General features: G+C 40.9%; 1 protein-coding gene across 1 annotated transcript in view; it reads right to left on the reverse strand.

Annotated features, from left to right (window-relative positions):
- Positions 1 to 23,993, reverse strand: part of RGR (retinal G protein coupled receptor) — a 46,860-nt gene that overhangs the window by 4,612 nt on the left and 18,255 nt on the right. The window contains exons 4-5 of the mRNA XM_077454887.1: positions 14,775 to 14,928; positions 11,231 to 11,348 (exon numbers count right to left, since the gene is read on the reverse strand). Coding sequence (XP_077311013.1) covers positions 11,231 to 11,348; positions 14,775 to 14,928 — 272 coding nt within the window. The remainder of the gene's footprint in view (positions 1 to 11,230; positions 11,349 to 14,774; positions 14,929 to 23,993) is intronic.

The raw sequence follows: 23,993 nt of genomic DNA on the forward strand, positions 1-23,993 counted from the left end.
GTTTTGCTGAATGGTCTGAGAGACAGCTGCAATAGACTGAACAAAAGTTCTATCCAAGTGCAATGCTGACTAGACCACTTTACTGACTGGAACCAAAATTCAGACCTATCTCGCTCTGAACACACTGAAATAACCACATAACAATCATATGTAAATTTTGAAAGAATTCAAAGGAGCAATATAGCCAAAGATTTTTTGGCTGTACTTCTCTTATGGTTTAAAGGAGTGAAGTTGTTCTGTAGTCCTGTAATCTGTTTACAACCAACAGCCAGGCTCTGAAAAGATTCGGACCATATGGATGAGATCCACCCTAATGTGTGGATCGGCAGCTGGCTAAGCCTCTCAGTGAGCTGCTAAGAGCATGAACCAGCCGCTCCTGCCCCCTTCACAGCCCGACTCCGATGAGCACTGTCAGGGCAGAGCAGAGAACCAGTGACTGACAGTTACCAGCTCTCTGCAGCCTGAAGACTGAGAGCTGTGTGATCAGAAGTGTTTGGTCACTTAGTTCTCGGCCTTAAAACCGGCGGAGGACAGAGGCAGCGTTGGCCAATGCTGCATCCACCTAGAGGAGTATATTTATTTATTTATTTTTACATAAACCCATATTTCTTTCTTTTACACTCCAGCTCTCACTTAGAGAAATCCTCTGATCTTCTGTCTACAGTAAGAGAGAAGGAATTATTTTGAGACCTAAGCTTCCCTTCAATTTTGGAACTTCATACATCATTCCTGGATGCAGATGTTAACAAGTTGAAGGCTTTTCAGGCAATTAAATATATTAAGATGGGTAAAATCTCCAGCCCAGATGACTATACTATCCTAATCCTCCTTTGACCCACACCCATGTCCAAATTATAGGCTCATTTCTCTTCCTAAAACTGATGTAAAAGTGAAGATTGTGGCCACTAGAATAAACTATTCACAAAAACGTATTCACAAAGACTAGGCAGTTTTTTTGCATGTAAGGTATGCGAGTTCGGCCCTATAACTTATGCATTCTGCCCACTTCTGCTCTCTGAAGATCTCTAAGAATTGTATGTCTTTTGCCCTTCACAATTTTGGTTTTCGGTTCCAACATTCTCTTATGTGTCTCTGCTTTTTACGCACACCTCAGCTTTCATTAAATACAGAGGCATTGAAACTGAATGATTTCCAATTCAACATTGTACATGACAGGGCCATCCACTCTGTCCCATTCTATTGACTCGAGCTCTGGAACTCCTCGCAGCAGTGATACTTTTCAGTCCATGTATTCCGGTCTTAGAATAGCAGGGAAATACCATAAACTTAAATGTCTCCAATCCCCACATCTCTTATCTTGACTTTGAGCACTCTTCATGCCTTTGGGAAATTTCTTGTGCCTAAGTCCAAAGCCATTTATTTACATTGCTTTGATCCATGAATTTCTTTAACAATCCCGATCTAACTATAAATTTTCTTGGATCACAGCCCTAACTTATTTGAGGATCCACTTCACACTAACTTATGAATCCTCATACATCCAGCAATTTTGTTCCTCTTTAAAGAGCTGTCAGACTTGATCTCCATGTGCATAAATTAAGCAAACCTGCATTCAGTGCTAAATAAAATAAATAAGTGTATAAAATAAAGTGAAATAAAATATAAATAAAAAACAATACAATAACAGGCAGCAGCACTTGCTGGCATCGGAATAATAAATAGCTCAGGAAACGAAAGAAAAATAAATGTTAGACTGTTCCTTTAAGTATAAAGTATCACAATAATGAAATTTATGTGCAGATAAACAACATCATATGAAGCAAAAATATGTAGTCAAAAGACTGTTAAGCACCAACTGTATAAAACTACAGAGTAAATACTGTATATATTGTTGTACAGTATGTTGTTAGTTCTGCTTTAAGTTATTTAGTGGCCTCACCTCTCCCACCTACTACTTGCTAGTATAGTAAATAGTCCCCTTTTTTCCCCAGCCCAGATTTACTGGCTTTTCAATGATGGATATCTAAAGAAGTAAATTTGTATGTAACTTGCTTACCATTAATGTAATTAAATCACTCCAGTACTTACATGACATACTGCACATGCTATCAGCAGAAACTATTTTGCTCTTTCACACATACATTTCCCCATATAATCTCAATAAGCTTTATTATATGGCAAAATATGAATCAGACCCCCAGTATGGAACCAAATATGGATGGCAACAGCCAAATAGTCACCTAACACAAAATCCCAGGAAAATGCCCATACGTTAATTTATGCTGGTGTATGACCCCACCACACATTGCTAAATTTGTTTCAAATTAGACATTGACAAATTCATTCACATTGTTTTATAGGGTGTAATGCACCTGCCTCACTTCTTTATATTTGGTGGGATTGTCAATACCAACATTAATAATTGCAAGTTCCTGAGAGTTTCCAATCATGTAACTTACCTCTTTAACCTGTGGGCCATGAAATCTTTCTGGCAAACCATTTTTCTATTTGTGTTATCACAATTCTTTAAAATATAATAAAGATATTGTGAAAGAGAGATTAGTCTAATAAAATGATATTGCTTGATTTACAAGTTTTGCCCTTTTATGTGAAGTTGATGATTAAAAATCAACACCTTTACTAATGCTTAGCCACTATAGTAGCCACTTAGAAGCACTCTACTGAACTAAAACCAATACAAGATGGATATTAATTAGTTGCCATAAGATCAAAACTCTTTATTTAATTTCCTCTGTCAATTTATTTTCTATGCCAGAAAATGTACCTAATATGGTAGTTTACACATAACTCTGTTAGAAGCAATGTGTGCAGTGTTCTTTACCCAACAAAATAATTCAACCTCGAGTCTGGTCACATGTGTTGGTAAGCCTACAATAAGATTTCCTTTCTATTTGTAGACTCTCTTTTGCTTACATCCCAGTGTAACATTCATTGCCATGTGCTTTAACATATAAAAATATAACCCTTGTCAGGTTTAAAACATCTTTTTTTTCTATTTTTTTGTGCTTTTCTATTACTTTTTAATTAAAGCCTTTAAGTCATATGTGATGAGGTTGAAAAATATGTTGTATTTATTTCCAAACAATAAACAGCTTAAAATGCAATAAAAAGGCTAGCATGTTTCAATAAAATAAAGCCCAATACTTTTCTTATCATTTTTTATGTCTAATTTTATTGATATACAATTTTTTTTTATAATTGCTTTATATAACTCACATTTCTGATTGATGAGAACCATGGTGTATGACACTAGATTTGGTAATATTGTTAAATATATTTGTTTGCTATATTTAGTGTTTGTATAAGACTTTACCTTCTACTGCACTAACCTTCCATAAAATGTAATAATAAATAAAAAAAAAACAGCTTTCTAATGTAGCAAATGATCTGTAGATAGACATTCTCCTTTGCAGTAAAATGTAGCATGCTTTAAATATATTTTGACATAAATCTTATTAGCCATGATTTTTAAATATTCACTGGATAAAAAAGCTTTGAAGTTTGCTTTAATGCCCTGTAATTTTTTTTTTTTTACAACAAAACTTTAGCCTTCATGACCATCCTTGTATCTATGTCTTTTGTTTACACATGAATAGACAGAGCATCTCAAGAAGTGCTCAGCAAGCCAGCTGGCTGAGTGCTGGTCAGACCTCAAAGTCATTTTATTCTGAGCTGCTATTAAGATTTAAAACCGCATTCAAAGCTTTGGCTAAATGAACAAGTTACATAAATGTTCCAGCTATTACATCAGCATAAATTCAGATGCTTAAAAGTTTCTTAGTAGAAACAGTTGATTGTGTTCATCTAATACGGAATCAGGGATAATCCCAACAAGCTTATTATGAGTTGCCCCCAAAATGAGGGGCCCCAGGCTATGTGAGAACTAGAAATTGAACCATCAAAAGGACAGCGCATCAGAGAGACTCATAGTCTGATGTAAAAAGCATAACAACAATTTATTAAATAAAAAAAACAAAAGACTCAATAAAGGACGTTTGATCCTCTTGGGATCTTAAAACCTTTTCATCAGTCAATCACGGCAATAAAACAACAGTTGCTTGATGACAAATTAGCCCTGGTACCTTCTATTTGTGACTTTGAGATGTTGGTGACTGCAAGGCTGTGTTACCAGTGTAGTCTATTGTGCACGTGAAAAGGGCTGTGGGTGGTTAACTTCCAGAGGCAGGGGGAACCAGTAGAGTTCATATGCAAATGAAAATAAATGATTAGAACTGTGTTCCCAAAGTCACTCACTGTTATGAATGGTTGGACTGTAAGGCTGGGGCACCGTCATGCTGGGCTGGAGGAGTGGAAGAGAAAGGATCAATCGTGCTTCCTGTGCTCCGGGGCGGAGGTGCAATAAGCGCTGGAGGGTGTTGGTCCAAGTTGGACACAAGGTGGCGTCCACCTTGTGTATCCGGAAGGCTTGGAGCGCAGCGCTCCGCTCCGCTTGCCCGAGCGGTTTGCGGGTCACTATTCGTCACGTGGGAGGCTCCGTAGCGAGGGGGGTTACCATGCCAACCGGCCTGCTAACATGTTTCGCGCGCATGCGCTTTATCAAAGCTAAGGCGGCGTGTGGCACACATCAGGATATATGGCATCGGGTTGTGTGGAGGGGTGGGGAGTATCGGAGTGGAATAGGTTAACCCCTTAAGTGTCAATAAATGTGTTTAGCTCGTAGCCTATGGAGCGATCATCTCTATTGGTGTATAGACTTAACGGAAACCGAAAGCAATGGAGTTAGTTTCGATTGAGGTAATAAGTGGGTGAAACGGGATGGTTATGTGAGAATAAAAAAAAAAAAAAAAAAAAAAAAAAGGGGGGGGGGAGGGGGGGAGGGGCAATGTATAAAAAATGTGTATAGACTGTAGCGACAAGTTTAAATGAAAGTTTTTAAATCTATAAAACCTGGAAAAAAATTTTTTAAAAAAATATATATAAAAAAATATATATAAAAAATATATAAAAATAAAAATAAAGATACAAAAAAAACAAAAAAAACCAAAAAAATAAAAATAAAAATAAAAATAAAAATAAAATAAAAAGAGGAATGTGTTTTGGTATGAAAAAAAAAAAAAAAAAAAAGGCAGGGGAGAGGGAGGGGGGGGGGGGGAAAGGGAAATGGTGATGGGTTGAAAATAACAGGCAGTAGGTTATGTTTATGTCTAACAAATGTGTATTAGGAGGTTATGCTAAGGATATCGATATCTTCGTTGAGGCCTTGTGGTGAGAGGGTACCCATGAGATATATCCAAAAAGTCTCTCTACGGCACAGGAGGGAGAATCTTTCGTTATCCGTTAGGGTACCTTTTGGGATGGACTCAATTGCAAGGACCTCCATTTTTTTGAAATCTTTGTCATGGAACTGGCGAAAATGGCGCGGGATGCTGTGTTTAATGCAACCCTCTTTGATTAGGCGGCGGTGTTCGCCCACCCTAGTGCGTAAGGCCCGTGTCGTACGGCCTACATAGAGGGGGCCGCAAGGACAACGTAGGACGTAGATCACATATTCGGTGGAACATGTAATGAATTGTTTTATCTTAAAGGTTTTACCTTGAGGTGTGGTGATGGTGAATTGGCCATTAGGGATGGATTGGCAGGTGAAACAGCCTCTTTTGCGACATTTGTATATCCCATGTCTATTGTCGAAATACATTCTAATGTCGGGGAATGATTTATTACCATTTTTACCGGATTTTGTAAGTTTGCTGGGGGCAATAATATTCTTTATTGTACGTGAACGTCTAAAGGTAATTTGTGGTCTGGATGGGAGGGAAAGTGCCAAGATTGGATCTAGCTTGAGAATATCGTAATGTTTGAGAATTATTTTTGAAATATGTTTATATTGTGTGTTGAAAGTGGAAATGAACCTGACCGCGGGACTATTGTCTATGGAATCTTTGGGACGCTTTTTGGTGGGTGAGTGCTTGGTTGTATGTTTCCTAAAGGCCTGTGTGATTAGGTCATCTGGGTAGCCTTTTTCTATAAATTTTTTGGCCATCTGCTGGCCTTGTTGTATGTAGTCATCAGTTAGGGTACAGTTTCTCCGTAGCCTCTGGAATTGGCCACTGGGAATATTTTTCTTCCAAACTGGGTGATGACAACTCTTGTAATGTAGATAAGAGTTGCCTGACGTGGGTTTGGAATGATTGCTGGTGATGACATTTTGCTCATTATGGGATAAGACCAGATCCAAAAAGACTAGCTGGTTTTGGTCAATGACTGATGTGAAAGATAGGCCCATGGGGTTGTTGTTGCAGAAACTAACGAAGGAGGCAAAAATGTCCACGCCTCCACTCCATATGAGCAAAATGTCATCTATATATCGACCATAAAACACAATGAACTCGGCAAAAGGATTGTTTGTCCAGATGTTTTGTTTTTCCCAGAACCCCATGGTAAGATTGGCATATACTGGGGCAAAACTCGCTCCCAGTCAGGGTAAGAGCACAGGCAATTCAGGATTTCAGTACATCCTGTCTCTTTACCAAATGGATGGAAGTCCAGGACAAAAATATTAGGAAAGATGAAGATGCAATGATTAGTAAAAAAAACAGCAAACTAGATAGGGACATCAGGGACTATAGATCAGGTCACATATTCGAATGGAAAAAGAGAAACTCAACCACCCCTATAAATCACACCCAACATCAGTCGGGTTCAGATTCTATTCACACACATCAAAACACTGAAGTTCCACATAACACCACCAGGACCAATTTTAAATATAATAAGAACAATAGGCCCCACAAAGTAAAGAACCCCACCACCAAGAAGGGAACGCATAGGAATGGTGGACCCATTCCGGCTATGAATGCTAAATTTGGGTATCATAATGAGACACACAAAACTCCTGCCCCCACCGGGGCTCGAAGGAACGTCCAATCATTCAGGACCTAAAGAAGGGTATAAATCATAACCCTCACACGTTAACCAACCCTCCAACAGTAGGCACTCCACCCAGGGTCCCCACAGTCTCCAACAAGCCTCCTGAACAATCGGACGTCATCGACTGCGAATTACCGATCTTTTCAGTAGCCACAGCAAACAAGTATAGCCCCTTAGCAAAGGACCTGGACAAGTATATCAAAGAAGGAGCTCGCCCCAAATCGAACGACAGCATATGCGCCCCCGATGTAAACAAGATCAAAGATAGGACCATAGTCACTCCTCCCAATTTTGAGGAAGGTTTTTTAGTCCTTTCTCCAAAGGGAGTCACGTTCACAAAAGAAAAGAGAAAACTAGAAGAGGTTGTAGAGGAGGACAAAAACTCAAGACTAAACAAAAAGGAACGAGTAGAGATTTAGTGGAAGATAGCACCATAAAAATTTTCAATCTATCAACACATACCCTAACTCCCTACGAATTAACATTATTGAAAAAAGGTCTAAGCTTTTCACCATCCACAGGACCCAACAAATTTGGCCTCTTTAAAGATTTAAATAAATTTGTCCGATCTCTCACCCTAAATAGACACTTTACTAAAACAACAACCAATAACGCAAAATGTGATCTGACACCCGAATCAGATAAAATGAATATAAACGTCACCACACACGACGAGATCCTAGGCATTCTCGAAGAGCTGTGGATTGAGAGCAACATCTCCAGTCAGACACAACATCCCTTTACAGAGCCTGCGGTTACACATACCCATTTGAAACCCGTATCCACTTTTAATCCAACACAATCCAAGGGACCCTATATTGAAACTTTCTATCAAGCGGTTTACAAAGATTTTATCGAGCTATGCAATACCACCAACAATAATAACAAAAAACAAACCAATTTAACCAAACCAGAACAACAGGCCCTTACAAATTTCACCACTAACAAAAACATCATAGTCAAACAAGCTGACAAAGGAGGCAGTCTAGTCATACAGGACATGGGTGACTACCTCGGTGAAGCCACTCGGTTATTATCCGACACGACCACCTACCAAAAACTTACATCTGACCCCCTCCCTATGTACCAGTGTGACCTAACGTTTATGATCGAGAAAGCCCATAAAGATGGGGTGCTCAATCCTAAAGAAAAGCGTTTTCTCTTGCCTAAAGTTTGTAGCACTCCTTACTTCTATCACCTCCCCAAGATCCACAAGTCCCCTACCAACCCCCCAGGAAGACCCATAGTGGCTAGTACCAACAGCTTCACCAGTGGACTATCTGCTTACATAGATCACATCTTACAGCCCCTGGTAATACAACTTCCTTCATATATCAAGGATTCCAGCCACGTGATTGAGATCATGGGAAACTATAAATGGTCCGAGGAATATATGTGGGCCTCTCTGGACGTTAACTCTCTCTACACTTCCATACCCCACGAAATTGGACTAACCGCAGTCCAACATTTCTTGAGTATTAATGAAGGCATGAATTCTAGACAGACCGAATTTTTATTACTAAGCATAGAATTTTGTCTGAGACATAACTATTTTACTTTCCTCGATCAATTTTATCTCCAGCTCCAAGGCACTGCCATGGGAGCGAGTTTTGCCCCAGTATATGCCAATCTTACCATGGGGTTCTGGGAAAAACAAAACATCTGGACAAACAATCCTTTTGCCGAGTTCATTGTGTTTTATGGTCGATATATAGATGACATTTTGCTCATATGGAGTGGAGGCGTGGACATTTTTGCCTCCTTCGTTAGTTTCTGCAACAACAACCCCATGGGCCTATCTTTCACATCAGTCATTGACCAAAACCAGCTAGTCTTTTTGGATCTGGTCTTATCCCATAATGAGCAAAATGTCATCACCAGCAATCATTCCAAACCCACGTCAGGCAACTCTTATCTACATTACAAGAGTTGTCATCACCCAGTTTGGAAGAAAAATATTCCCAGTGGCCAATTCCAGAGGCTACGGAGAAACTGTACCCTAACTGATGACTACATACAACAAGGCCAGCAGATGGCCAAAAAATTTATAGAAAAAGGCTACCCAGATGACCTAATCACACAGGCCTTTAGGAAACATACAACCAAGCACTCACCCACCAAAAAGCGTCCCAAAGATTCCATAGACAATAGTCCCGCGGTCAGGTTCATTTCCACTTTCAACACACAATATAAACATATTTCAAAAATAATTCTCAAACATTACGATATTCTCAAGCTAGATCCAATCTTGGCACTTTCCCTCCCATCCAGACCACAAATTACCTTTAGACGTTCACGTACAATAAAGAATATTATTGCCCCCAGCAAACTTACAAAATCCGGTAAAAATGGTAATAAATCATTCCCCGACATTAGAATGTATTTCGACAATAGACATGGGATATACAAATGTCGCAAAAGAGGCTGTTTCACCTGCCAATCCATCCCTAATGGCCAATTCACCATCACCACACCTCAAGGTAAAACCTTTAAGATAAAACAATTCATTACATGTTCCACCGAATATGTGATCTACGTCCTACGTTGTCCTTGCGGCCTCCTCTATGTAGGCCGTACGACACGGGCCTTACGCACTAGGGTGGGCGAACACCGCCGCCTAATCAAAGAGGGTTGCATTAAACACAGCATCCCGCGCCATTTTCGCCAGTTCCATGACAAAGATTTCAAAAAAATGGAGGTCCTTGCAATTGAGTCCATCCCAAAAGGTACCCTAACGGATAACGAAAGATTCTCCCTCCTGTGCCGTAGAGAGACTTTTTGGATATATCTCATGGGTACCCTCTCACCACAAGGCCTCAACGAAGATATCGATATCCTTAGCATAACCTCCTAATACACATTTGTTAGACATAAACATAACCTACTGCCTGTTATTTTCAACCCATCACCATTCAAGCGCATGCCCCCCTTTTCCCTTTTTCCCCCCCCCCCCTCCCTCTCCCCTCCCTCTCCCCTCCCTTTTTTTTTTTTTTTTTTTCATACCAAAACACATTCCTCTTTTTATTTTATTTTTATTTTTATTTTTATTTTTATTTTTTTGGTTTTTTTTGTTTTTTTTGTATCTTTATTTTTATTTTTATATATTTTTTATATATATTTTTTTATATATATTTTTTTAAAAAAATTTTTTCCAGGTTTTATAGATTTAAAAACTTTCATTTAAACTTGTCGCTACAGTCTATACACATTTTTTATACATTGCCCCTCCCCCCCTCCCCCCCCCCCTTTTTTTTTTTTTTTTTTTTTTTTATTCTCACATAACCATCCCGTTTCACCCACTTATTACCTCAATCGAAACTAACTCCATTGCTTTCGGTTTCCGTTAAGTCTATACACCAATAGAGATGATCGCTCCATAGGCTACGAGCTAAACACATTTATTGACACTTAAGGGGTTAACCTATTCCACTCCGATACTCCCCACCCCTCCACACAACCCGATGCCATATATCCTGATGTGTGCCACACGCCGCCTTAGCTTTGATAAAGCGCATGCGCGCGAAACATGTTAGCAGGCCGGTTGGCATGGTAACCCCCCTCGCTACGGAGCCTCCCACGTGACGAATAGTGACCCGCAAACCGCTCGGGCAAGCGGAGCGGAGCGCTGCGCTCCAAGCCTTCCGGATACACAAGGTGGACGCCACCTTGTGTCCAACTTGGACCAACACCCTCCAGCGCTTATTGCACCTCCGCCCCGGAGCACAGGAAGCACGATTGATCCTTTCTCTTCCACTCCTCCAGCCCAGCATGACGGTGCCCCAGCCTTACAGTCCAACCATTCATAACAGTGAGTGACTTTGGGAACACAGTTCTAATCATTTATTTTCATTTGCATATGAACTCTACTGGTTCCCCCTGCCTCTGGAAGTTAACCACCCACAGCCCTTTTCACGTGCACAATAGACTACACTGGTAACACAGCCTTGCAGTCACCAACATCTCAAAGTCACAAATAGAAGGTACCAGGGCTAATTTGTCATCAAGCAACTGTTGTTTTATTGCCGTGATTGACTGATGAAAAGGTTTTAAGATCCCAAGAGGATCAAACGTCCTTTATTGAGTCTTTTGTTTTTTTTATTTAATAAATTGTTGTTATGCTTTTTACATCAGACTATGAGTCTCTCTGATGCGCTGTCCTTTTGATGGTTCAATTTCTGCTTTCTTCCACCAAGTCCAAAGTGGTCTAGCAGCTGCACATTGAGACTTTTTACAGGTCCTCCTCGAGACAACAATTAACTTAACATTTGGACAAAGCATTCTCTACAAAAGGTTTTATTCATTTGTGCGCCAATAATTTTTGTTTTTAATTATGTGAGAACTAGGACTAGTTGAACATTACCTTGATCTGGCCACTTTTCTTCAGCTTCTGATGTATGGACTGGTAAGCAGTCATCATAATAAACAAAGGGATTAGAAACTCAAAGAATGCCAGAGGGAAAAGGAAAGAGATAAAATTTCTGTCGAAACAAATGATTAATTATTTTTTATTGATGAATTATTGATCACAGTAAAGCATTAGAGTCACATTTCTTTCTGCATCTCTCAAAGAACATATCCATATTCTTTAACTTATCTATATAATGATATTTTCATAGAAGTAGCATTTGAGAAACTATTTCGACAAAAAAAACAGTACATTTGCTTTTAGAGAAAACTGAACTGAAAAGTTCCCATAAAATAGTCATGCCTTTAGTGACCTGATTTAGTTCCTGATTTATATTGTGCTCCTGTTGCAGACCACCCATCCTATTTTGTCCTGTCATCTTTCAAGTATATGTAAACCCAACATTTCATATTCCTGATATGCGCCTGCTGTTCCATGTACTTGTATAAAAAAGTTTCCTGCTGTCTTTGTATTGCTTCCTTAGTGTGAAATTCCTGGTGTTCCTCCCAGGCCCTCTACATTCCTACCAAGAACTGACCACACTAGTCAGGAGATTGCATCATGGTCAGTTATCTAGTTGTGCTGGAAACTCACTGTGCTCTCCTACAATGATCAGACTTCTGCTCCAACACCCTCACACAGTCATTCACTAAGAAGGTCAGTGTGCTGCTGTTTCTCCACCCTGAGCTCCTTATGCAGCTGAGAACAGAGGTTATGTGATCACTTATAAAAAAAAATAGAAAAACTTCAATATATATATATATATATATATATATATATATATACACACACACACACACACACAAATGTTTTGACTTTCATTTCTATTTTAAACTGAGTGGGTTGTTTTGCAAAGAGAAGATTTACATATACTTTAATAGTTGTTAAAGGGAACCTGTCCTGGGGAGGCTGTGCATAAAAAGACAAGTAGAAGACAAATAACTAATCACCAGTATTGCCTGTAGTTTCCTGAAACTGATATTTTCCCCATTTCTGGTGTAAAATGCCTTGCTCCACACTGTGGTTCTTTGTGGAAATGGCAGTCTTGGTAGAGGAACTTGGCTGAACTATGAGCTTAGAGATGTTCCCCTGATGATTAGAGATCCGATGACTGGTGAAGGAATAAGCAGCAGCTGGATGAATATACTCTCATATCCACATAATGAATGAAGCAGAAGGAGGAAGATGCTTTCTCAGCAGTTCTTCAGGTACAGCTTCCCACAAAAGAACAATGAGCAGCACAGTAGTGGCATCACCAAATCTCACTCCAAATAATGTAAGACTAGGAACAGGGGCAGCAATACCTTAGAGAATTTCACAGATATGTAACTTTGAGGTTCATGGTAAAGGGTACTGCTAAGCAGCATTAATTTCATCTGCGAAAATATTTTTGTCACCTAAATTAACACTATTTTAGTCAACTAAAATATGAATACAACTAACATAATCCAGATGGCTAAAATATAACTAAATGGCATTTTAGTCAAAAGACTATGACTAAAAGTAAATTGAAATTAGACATCAAACTGAACACTTCACTACCACATAAGAAGATGTATGGGCATCTACTAAGCTGCTGAAAGAAAAAAAAGTAAGAAAGAGGCTTTTTTTTATTTATTTTAATGTAGAACCCTCTAGTGTGTGGTACTAGAAGTGGGAGTGGGTAAAAGCATTTTTCTGGCCAGGGATAAACCTGAGTCACTGAATCTGGGTCAAGGTTACCAGAGGCCAGGGCTGGATGACTCATCCTGGCAGTTATCTGGTACCTCCCCCTGGTATCTGGAATGTTGGGGAATGTTATGGAACAAGTGGGTGGAGGTGAAGTGGAGCTGCCTTGAATATTTAATGGCTATTAGCCAATCCCCAGGTTGGGGGCCTGGAGTTAAAGAAACCCTTAAATAGTCATGCACCATGCCAGCAGGGAGTTTGGGTGGAAAATGAAAAAGCAGTGCTGAGGAGTGGTTTTCGGTGGCCCATGTGGGACGTCTGCCAGGGAGGGGTTTTACCTCGGGCTGGGAACTCATAAAAGCTGGCCTTGAAGGAACCTACCTCAGGAAGCAATTGGAAGGATTCATGCAGCAGGAAGGAGCAAACAGAGACAGTGAGTAGATCAGCACGGTGCAGGGACAAAACAAGGGGAGAGAATGTCAACTGTAACAGTGCTCTCTTGAAGACTGCAATGTGACTGCAAAGTCTTCATCTTACTTTCCCCTGGGAAATCTCCATGTGTGTGCGTCAGTTGGGCAGGACTGGTGCAGAAAATCAGTCGCGAGGACTGGGACGAAGATTAGTCAGGCATGGCTGGTGGCAGCCAGGTGGGCATTTCTGCAAGCAAATGGAACTGGGATTAGTGGCCACAGGGAAGCAGAAGAAGAGATGTTATGCTGTTCACTCTATGTGTGCTACTTTTGCCAAGGGACTGAGAGTTCCTGCCTGTAATGGGCCTTTGCTGAACTAACAATATACTGCTAGTTCCACCAGGAGTGAGCAGCAAGTGCTTTACAAGGGCACAACGCTTGTGCAGGAGGAAGGAAGAAGAGAATCTCTGTAAATAGGGAGGACGTTGTCCCTCTGTTCTGTGTTTGGACATTTTTCAAGTTGGGTATTCCAAAAATTCCCTACCCCATTCAAGTTATCATCCATTAAAGTGGTTGTATACTCCATTTTTTAACTTTTACCTACAGGAAAGCCTATAATAAGGCTTACCTGTAGGTAAAAAAAAATCTCCTAAACCTGTACGGTTTAGGAGATATTCCCCTCGGTATGCGCCGCTGACTGCAGCGGCGCATGCGCACAAGGGGATTCTCGGCCTGAAAATCCGGCAGTGGCCGGCCGGCCGGAATGAAATCTCCTGCGCACATGCGCGGGAGTGACGATATCGCGGCTCCGGCCACTCACAGCTCCGGAGCCGCGATACCCGGAAGAAACGCCGAGGGAGCATGTCAGCTCCCTCGGCGTGGATCGGGCCAGATGTCGGGGCCTCGTTCTAAGGTAAGTATTTCATAATGAGCTAGTATGCGGCGCATACTAGCTCATTATGCCTTTTGCTTTGCAGGTTTAAAAATAAATAAATAAATGTGCGGGTTTAATACCGCTTTAATAAAAACAACAAAAACTAAAGACTGATCTTTCTGTGTTGGAGTAAATGAAGGATTTTAGTAGATTAAATGTACTGGAGATTTTCAACTAAAATATGACTAAAGCTAACATGATTCAGATGACTAAAATATTACTAAAACTACTGTAAAATTGCATTTTAGTCAAAAGACTATGATTAAAACTAAATTAAAATTGGATGCCAAAATCAACACTGCTGCTTAGACATAACTTACACTTCTAGAGTTCCCTATATGATTAAAAAATCTTCACTTTTGGAGTTCAGGTCCTTTTTATTCTGCATTTTAATTTATTTATTTTTTTACAAAATGATACTACTGCTTTAATGTTACATTGTTGTTACTTATTTTACAAAATCATTACAGTCTCAAAGAAGACTTACCTGTCAGCTTTGGAATAATCCAACGTACAACAAGTTCTTAAAGGTTCATAGTCATATTCACCCCAACCAAACAATGGCATCATAGACCAGAATGCAGAGAAACCCCAGACCAACATCACCACTGAAATTGATGTGCTCCAGTGTAGTTTGCTACCTGAAAAATTATAATTGTATTTTAAATGTTGTTTTTACTTCACCAAAACAGACATCAGTGCAATTTTTACAGGTAGTCTAATATATAATCATTTGAGATAAGGAATGCAGCTTTGTCACAGTTAAATAGTCTGATTGAAAAAAGACACAAGTTCACCCAGTTCAACCAATAAAAAGGGGGAAAAAATAAATAAAAATAAAACAATGTTTGCAACGTTATATACACAATCATATACACATAGTTGAGCCAGAGGAAGGGAAAAAAACCCCCAGTAAACCGTGATCCAATTTGCTCCAGCGGGGACAAAAAATCCTTCCTGATCCCACAAGAGGCAATCAGATACCTGGATCAACTTTACCTATAAATGTTAGTATGCAGTTATATTATGTACATTTAGAAAATAATCCAGGCCTTTTTATTAAGCAATCTACTGAGCTGGACAGAACCAGCACTTGAGGGAGTCTGTATTCATTGCATTACAAATGTTTTTTTATCCCATACATAGGGGGTAGGGATGAGCTTTATGTTCGGGTTGAACATGAGTCTGACACAAACATTGGCTGTTCAACGAAATACGAACATTATGGGGCATTCGCGCCAAATCCAAGCGGCGTATCACGCCCCATAATGCACTGCGACATCGCAGTGCATTACTGTCTGATGATTGGCAAACCATGCACATGCTTTGGCCAATCACAGTGCTGTCAGCAAAGAGAGCCGTAATTGGCCAAAGGCAGAGTGCTCAGGGGGCTAAGTCCACACCCCACACTATATAAGACCGCTGCACATCGGCCCTGTGTAGTGTGTTGATGGCGTTGACCGAGCAAGAGTGTAATTTCATTTAGATTGAGCAGGCAGGCAATTTAGCTAGCTGCAGTGTATTTAGTATATATATATATATATATATATATATATACACATCCAGGTGCTTACAGTATATACACTGTATACAGTTTAGCTAGATCTGACTGCAGGCCATTCTTGGTGTACTGTTTCTAATATACTTCAGGCAGGCAGGTGATTCAGTGAGCTGCAGTGCATAAAAATATATATGTAGTCTCCTACATATATATATATATATATATATATATATATATATATATATATATATATATATATATATATATATATATATATATATCCACTGCATTATAGTCTAGCCAAGCCTATATCTGACTACAGGCCATTCCTGGTGTACGTTTTCAATTATACTTTCAGGCAGGCAGGTAATTCAGTGAGCTGCAGTGCATAATATATATATATATATATATATATATATATATATATATATATATATATATACAGTCGCCTACATAGATATCCACTGAATTCTAGTCTAGCCAAGCCCATATCTGACTGCAAGCCATTCCTGGTGTACGTTTTCAAATACACTTTCAGGTAGACAGGCAGGTGATTAAGTGATCTGCAGTGCATAACATATATATATATACAGTCTCCTACATATATATCCACTTCTTCTAGTCTAGCCAAGCCTATATCTGACTGCAGGCCATTCCTGGTGTATGTTTTCAAATACCCTTTCAGGCAGGCAGGCAGGTGATTCAGTGATCTGCAGTGCATTATATATATAGTCTCCTACATATATATATCCACTGAATTCTAGCGTAGCCAAGCCTATGTCTTACTGCAGGCCATTCCTGGTGTATGTTTTCAAATATACTTTCAGGTAGGCAGGCAGGTGATTCAGTGATCTACATTGCATAAAATATATATACAGGCTCCTAAATATATATCCACCGCATTCTAGTCTAGCCAAGCCTATATCTGACTACAGGCCATTCCTGGTGTATGTTTTCAATTATACTTTCAGGCAGGCAGGTAATTCAGTGAGCTGCAGTGCATAATATATATATATATATATATATATATATATATACAGTCTCCTACATATATATCCACTAAATTCTAGTCTAGCCAAGCCTATATCTGACTGCAAGCCATTCCTGGTGTACTTTTTCAAATACACTTTTAGGCAGACAGGCAGATGATTAAGTGATCTGCAGTGCATTACATATATAGTCTCCTACATATATATATCCACTGCATTCTAGCCTAGCCATGCCTATGTCTTACTGCAGGCCATTCCTGGTGTATGTTTTCAAATATACTTTCAGGTAGGCAGGCAGGCGATTCAAGGATCAACATTGCATAAAATATATATACAGGCTCCTAAATATATATCCACTGCATTCTAGTCTAGCCAAGCCTATATCTGACTGCAGGCCATTCCTGGTGTACGTTTTCAAATACACTTTCAGGCAGGCAGACAGGTGAAATCAGTGATCTGCAGTGCATAAAATATATATACATACAGTCTCCTACATATATATATCCACTTCATTCCAGTCTAGCCAAGACTATACCTGACTGCAGGCCATTCCTGGTATACGTTTTAAAATATACTTTCAGGCAGGCAGGTAGGTAATTCAGTGATCTGCAGTGCATAAAATATATATACAGTCTCCTACATATATATCCACTTCATTCTAGTCTAACCAAGCCTATATCTGACTGCAGGCCATTCCTGGTATATGTTTTAAAATATACTTTCAGGCAGGCAGACAGGTGATTCAATGAGCTGCAGTGCATAAAATATATATACAGTCTCCTACATATATATATCCACTTCATTCCAGTCTAGCCAAGACTATACCTGACTGCAGGCCATTCCTGGTATACGTTTTAAAATATACTTTCAGGCAGGCAGGTAGGTAATTCAGTGATCTGCAGTGCATAAAATATATATACAGTCTCCTACATATATATCTACTGCTAGTCTAACCAAGCCAATATCTGACTGCAGGCCATTCCTGGTGTACGTTTTCAAGTACACTTCAGGTGGTGTTTTGCTAATAAAATTTTATAGCATGTCTAGAAGGCCGTCAAGGAGAGGCAGACGCTCACACGCCACTAAAAGAGGGTAAGCAGGTTTTGTGTCTACAGCCAACAGTGCTGGTCATGGACACGGTGCATCGTCAGCATGTGGCCGTGGGGCACGCTTGTCCTTTTTTTTGGCAGCTGGCCGTGTTGATCCACAACATGCAGAAGAGTTGGTAGAGTGCATAACGCCTTTGGAGTGTGGGAGGAAACTGGAGTACCCAGAGGAAACCCACGAAAGCACAGGGAGAACATGCAAACTCCACTGCTAGGTGAGAGTGCTACCCACTACATCACTGTGCTATCGCTACACCAACATCTGATTGTAGCAGGCAAATTTCCCTACCCCAGTTCCTAAATCAGTGAAAGAAATTCGGTCCCAGCCATCCACATTCTCAGTGGCTGAATGCTAGCTTGGCTAAATTGCTATCACTCCAACTGCTGCCTTTTCAGCTGGTAAACTCTGCCACCTTTTGTGAATTTGTAGAATGTACGGTACCTCTGTGGCAGGTTCCCAAACATCATTTCTTTTCATGGAAGGCCATTCCGGCTCTCTACCGGCATGTGGAAGGCAATGTCTTGGCCTCGTTGGACAGGGCAGTCAGCGGTAAGGTGCATATTACCACTGGTTCATGGTCCAGCAGGCATGGACAGGGACGTTACCTTTCTTTCACGGTGCACTGGGTAACTCTGCTGGCAGCTGAGAAGGATGCAGGAAAGGGTGCAGTATTGTTGGAGCTTGTTCCGTCACCACGCCTCCAAAATGCTAGTAGTGGTGATTCTGCCACACCTCTCTCCTGCACCCCCTCCTCTTCTTCTTCTTCCTCTATGGCTTCTTCCTCTGCAGATTTGTCCTTGGAACCAGTGGTGCTCTGTAGGCGTTCAAGGGGTTATGCAAGCACTCAGGCAAAAAGATGCCATACAGTGCTTGAGTTCGTCTGCTTAGGGGACAGGAGCCACACTAGGGCAAATAATCTATCAACTCTGCAGAGGTGGTTGACGCCACGCCAACTTCAGCCAGGAATGGTGGTTTGCAACAATGGCACCAACCTCCTCTCCGCCCTTCGACAGGGACACTTGACCCATGTTCCCTGTTTGGCTCACGTCCTTATTTTGATGGTGCAGGTACCTGGGCTTTACAGGATCTCCTGAGGCAGGCCAGGAAAGTCTGTGGGCATTTCTGCCGGGCATATAATGCCAGTGATCATCTGGCTGACCTTCAGAAGAAATGCAACCTGCCCAAGAACCACCTCATTTGTGACATGCCTACCTGGTGGAACTCAACATCGGCAATACTGCAGCGGCTGCACATGCAGCAGAGGGCCATCAATGAGTACCTGTGTGAGTATGGCACCAGGACAGGGTCAGGGAGCTTGGCTTTTTTTCACCATGCCAATGGCTACTGATCAAGGATGTATGCACTGTCCTGTCACCATTTGAGGAGGCCACGAGGATGGTGAGCAGTGACAGTGCATGCATCAGTGATACTGTCCCTCTTGTCTTCCTGTTGGAGCACACACTTCGTAGAATAATGGACAGGGCACTTGAGGCAGAACAAAGGGAGGAAGAAGAGGACTTCCTTACCCCTCAAGGCCCCATTTATCCAGACAGAATTCCCACAGGAAGAGGAGGAGGAGGATTGTGTCAGCATTGAGGTGGAGCCTAGCACTTAGCATCAGCAGCAGTCTTCAAGGGATCATTTTCAGTCCCCAGAAACAAAAATGCTGAACAAAAATGAGTGCCTTGTATTAAAGAATATGTCAACCCAAACTGTTTTATTCCTGATAGGTGCCTGCTGTACCAAGTACTTGTATGAAAATGTAAGAAAATGTATCCTGTTCTTGTTGTATTGCTTCCTTTGTGTGAAATACCTGGTGTTCCTGACAGTCACTCTGCTTTCCTATTATAAACTGACTACACTAGACATGAGAGCACAGCAAAGGTGAACCTCTGCCCCAGTCTCAAGCCTTTTGAAGACTCTAACAGGTTTTCTTTTACAATTGCCCTATATTTGGCTCCATCCCTCTGGGAGGAGGTGGCTGTGGATCATGTCGTCCTTAGTGACCCAGAGGACTCCGGACCGAATGCCTCAGCAAACCTTTGCTGCATGGCCTCCCTGATCCTGCAAATCCTGCAAAAGCACCTTTGGATCTGTGGTATCAAGGAGAGGGATCATTACTGGCTGACATCCCTTCTTGATCCACGTTACAAGGGTAAGGTTACAGAACTTATCCAGCCTTCCAAGAGGGAGCAGAGGATGAAACATCTTCGGGAGGCCTAGTAGAAAGGTTTGTGCAATGCGTTTCCAGAGCCTGGGAGGTTACAATTTACTGGTCGTCCTGGACAACGTATTGCTGAGGCTTCGGTCAGTCACAGAAGGAGCAGTGGAGATATTTGCTGTCTGACTGATGTGTTCAGACAATTCTTTAGTTACATAGTAAGGAAGGTTGAAAAAAAGACACAAGTCCATCAAGTCCAACCTATGTGTGTGATTATATGTCAGTATTACATTGTATATCCCTCTATGTTGCGGTCGTTCAGGTGCTTATCTAATAGTTTATTGAAACTATCAATGCCCCTCGCTGAGACCACCGCCTGTGGAAGGGAATTCCACATCCTTGCCGCTCTTACGGTAAAGAACCCTCCAAGTAATTTAATTCGAGTAGCCACGAGTCTCGTTAAACTCCCTTTTATGAAAAAGTGTTATCCCTATTCTGGGGTCACCAGTATGGTATTTGTATATTGAAATCATATCCCCTCTCAAGCGTCTCTTCTCCAGAGAGAATAAGTTCAGTGCTCGCAACCTTTACTCATAACTAATATCCTCCAGACCCTTTATCAGCTTTGTTGCCCTTTGTGCTTGCTCCATTTCTAGTACATCCTTCCTGAGGACTGGTGTCCAGAACTGGACAGCACACTCCAGGTGTGGCCCGGATCAGAGTCTTGTAGAGCGGGAGAATTATCGTTTTATCTCTGGAGTTGATCCCCATTTTAATGCATACCAATATGTTTGCTTTGTTAGCAGCAGCTTGGCATTGCATGCCATTGCTGAGCCTATCATCTACTAGGACCCTCAGGTTCTTTTCCATCCTAGATTTCACCCCCCCAGTGTAGCTTAGTATCATCCGCAAATACAGAGATTGAACTGTTTACCCCATCCTCCAGGTTGTTTATGAACAAATTAAATAGGATTGGTCCCAGCACAGAATCTTGGGGGACCCCACTACCCACCCCTGACCATTCTGTGTACTCCCCATTTATCACCACCCTCTGAACTCGCCCTTGTAGCCAGTTTTCAATCCATGTACTCACCCTATGGTCCATGCCAACAGACCTTATTTTGTACAGCAAAGGTTTATGGGGAACTGTGTCAAATGCTTTTGCAAAATCCAGATTATGGGCCTTCCTTTATCTATCTGGCAACTCAACTCCTCAAAGAAGGTTAGTAGATTGATTTGGCAAGAACGATCCTTCATGAATTCATGCCGATTACTGCTAATGATACCGTTCTCATTACTAAAATCTTGTATATGGTCCTTTATCATCCCCTCCAAGAGTTTACATACTGCTGATGTTAGGCTAACTGGTCTGTAATTCCCAGGGATGTATTTTGGGCCCTTTTTAAATATTGACTTTTCTCTGATCAGCTGGTACCATTCCAGTCAGTAGACTGTCAGTAAAAATTAGGAACAATGGTCTGGCAATTACTTGACAGTTCCCTAAGTACCCTTGGGTGCAAGCCATCTGGTCCCAGTGGTTTGTTAATGTTAAGTTTACCAAGTCTAATTTTAATTCTGTCCTCTGTTAACCATGGAGGTGCTTCCTGTGATGTGTCTTGAGGATAAAAACTGCAGTTTTGGTTACTGAAGCCCCCCGATACCCTCGTGACAACTGAGGAGAAGAATAAGTTCAGTACCTTCGCCATCTCCCCATCCTTTGTAACCAGATGTCTTCCTCATTCTTAATGGGGCCAATATGGTCTGTCCTCCTTTTTTACTATTTACATACTTTTGTTGGGATTTTTTTTGCTCTCCTCTGCTATGTGTCTTTCATGTTCAATCTTAGCCGTCCTTATTGCACCCTTACATTTCTTATTGCATTCTTTATAAAGTCTGAATGCTGATGATGATGATCCCTCAAACTTGTATTTTTTGAATGCCTTCACCGCTTTTTTATGCATTTTTACATTGGAGTTAAGCCATCCAGGACTTTTGTTCGCTCTTTTAAATTTATTACCCAATGGGATGCATTGGCTAATGCCCTTATTTAATATGCTCTTAAAGCAAACCCATCTCTCCTCCGTGTTCTTTGTTCCTAAGATTTTATCCCAATTTATGTCTTCTAGTAAGGTTTGTAGCTTAGGGAAGTTGGCTCTTTTGATGTTTCCTAGTTGTGTGATTTATACGGAAGCCAATTGACCCGTGATCGCTGTTCCCTAAATTCCCCTGTATTTCTACATCCATGATCAGGTCTGTATTGTTGGTAATCAGTAGATCCAGTAACGCTTTATTTCTAATTGGTACGTCTACCATCTGACCCATAAAATTGTCCTGCAAGACATTTAGGAACTGGCGAGCCTTAGATGAATGTGCGGTTCCCTCCGCCCAGTCTATGTCTGGATAATTAAAATCCCCCATTATAATAACACTTCCCATCCTAGTTGCTAACCCAAATTGTGATAGCAGATCAGTCTCCCCTTCCTCCCTTAGGTTAAGGGGCCTATAGCATACTGCCAGTATTATTTTCTCCTTAGCTTCATCCCTTTGGAGCTCTACCTATAAGGGTTCCACCTCCTCCCTAGCTCCCTTAGTGATGTCATCTCTCACATTCACTTGTAAATTATTCTTGATATATAGGCATACTCCTCCCCCTTTTGTACCCTCTCTATCCTTGCGATAAAGGGTATACCCTTGAATGTTTTTCCAGCCAATCATGAGAGCTGTTGAACCAGGTCTCTGAAATTCCGATAAAATCCAAATCCTCCTCGCACAATGGTATCTCTAATTCACCCATCTTGTCCACCAGGCTCCTGGCATTGGTGAACATTGGGCTGAGCGATGCGCTGACGTCACCCCTTACGAAGGAATTGTACCCAGGAACGAGGAGTTTGTCTGTTTGCATCCGGCCGGCGCATCGGACTTAAGGCTGATCTTTCCTTTGTGCTTTGTAAGTGCATTTCTATTTTTATGTTTGAGTTATATTAAAAGGTTTTACACTATTGGAGCTTCATTTCTTTTGCATGGAATTGGCACATATGACCTAATATATGGGAGATAACTAAAGATACTTGTTTGACAACCTGGTCATGATATCGGTGGAGGGAGGAGAACAGCTGAGACCCTTTTGAAGTGGGAGATATCTATTGTTACATGCTGTTGGTGACCCTCTGTAGTGGGGGGTCATGAAATTCTGGTAAGGAGTAATTTTGGCTGTATGGTGGTGGATCAAGCACTTGCTACACAGTAGAAGATTTGACGATTTCATCTATATTGGGCTCTGTTGGAATTTAAATGTTTATATAATTACACATTAGGTATTCACTATTTTGTTTAATATTTTTTTGTTGTTCTTCTTTTTTCGTTGTTCACTGTGATCAATTATCCTATAACCCTTATTCTTTAGGACTAGGGGTAATAGGCCTAATTTTGCACATTATTGTTGAAATTTTGTCTAATGTTTTTTACTTCATTGAATTTTATGTGGGTTTATGATCTAGCGCAGCTTACTCAATTTTTCATTGGTGAACATGCCACGTAGTTTAGACCGGTCACCTATTATCCTCCTGTTGAGTGTTCCGAGATTGCAACTAGGACTTGTTACTATACTTACCTTGGGTTTAAGTGCTTTGGTCAACCTACCACTAATGCCCCCAATATTACCCTCTGGAATATATTCCGCGTTGACTATCTCTACCTCTGGACCCTCCCCCATTGCCTGTTTTTAAAACCCCTCTAACTTTTCAGCCATCTTCATTCTCAGATGATCTGCACCCTCCTCATTTAGGTGCAGTCTGTCCCTTCTATAGTACCGGTTATCGACTGAGAATTTGGCCCAGTCCTCCAGGAACCCAAACCCCTCCTTACTACACCAGTTCTTCAGCCACTTTGGGTACGGTGCTTTGTTAAAAAGTCTCTTAGGCCGCGTACACACGCGGGGACTGTTCGCCC

This window comes from Lithobates pipiens, unplaced genomic scaffold (genome assembly GCF_037356315.1).
Source record: "Lithobates pipiens isolate NorthernLeopardFrog02 unplaced genomic scaffold, aLitPip1_a1.2 Scaffold_25, whole genome shotgun sequence".
Lineage (NCBI taxonomy): Eukaryota > Metazoa > Chordata > Amphibia > Anura > Ranidae > Lithobates > Lithobates pipiens.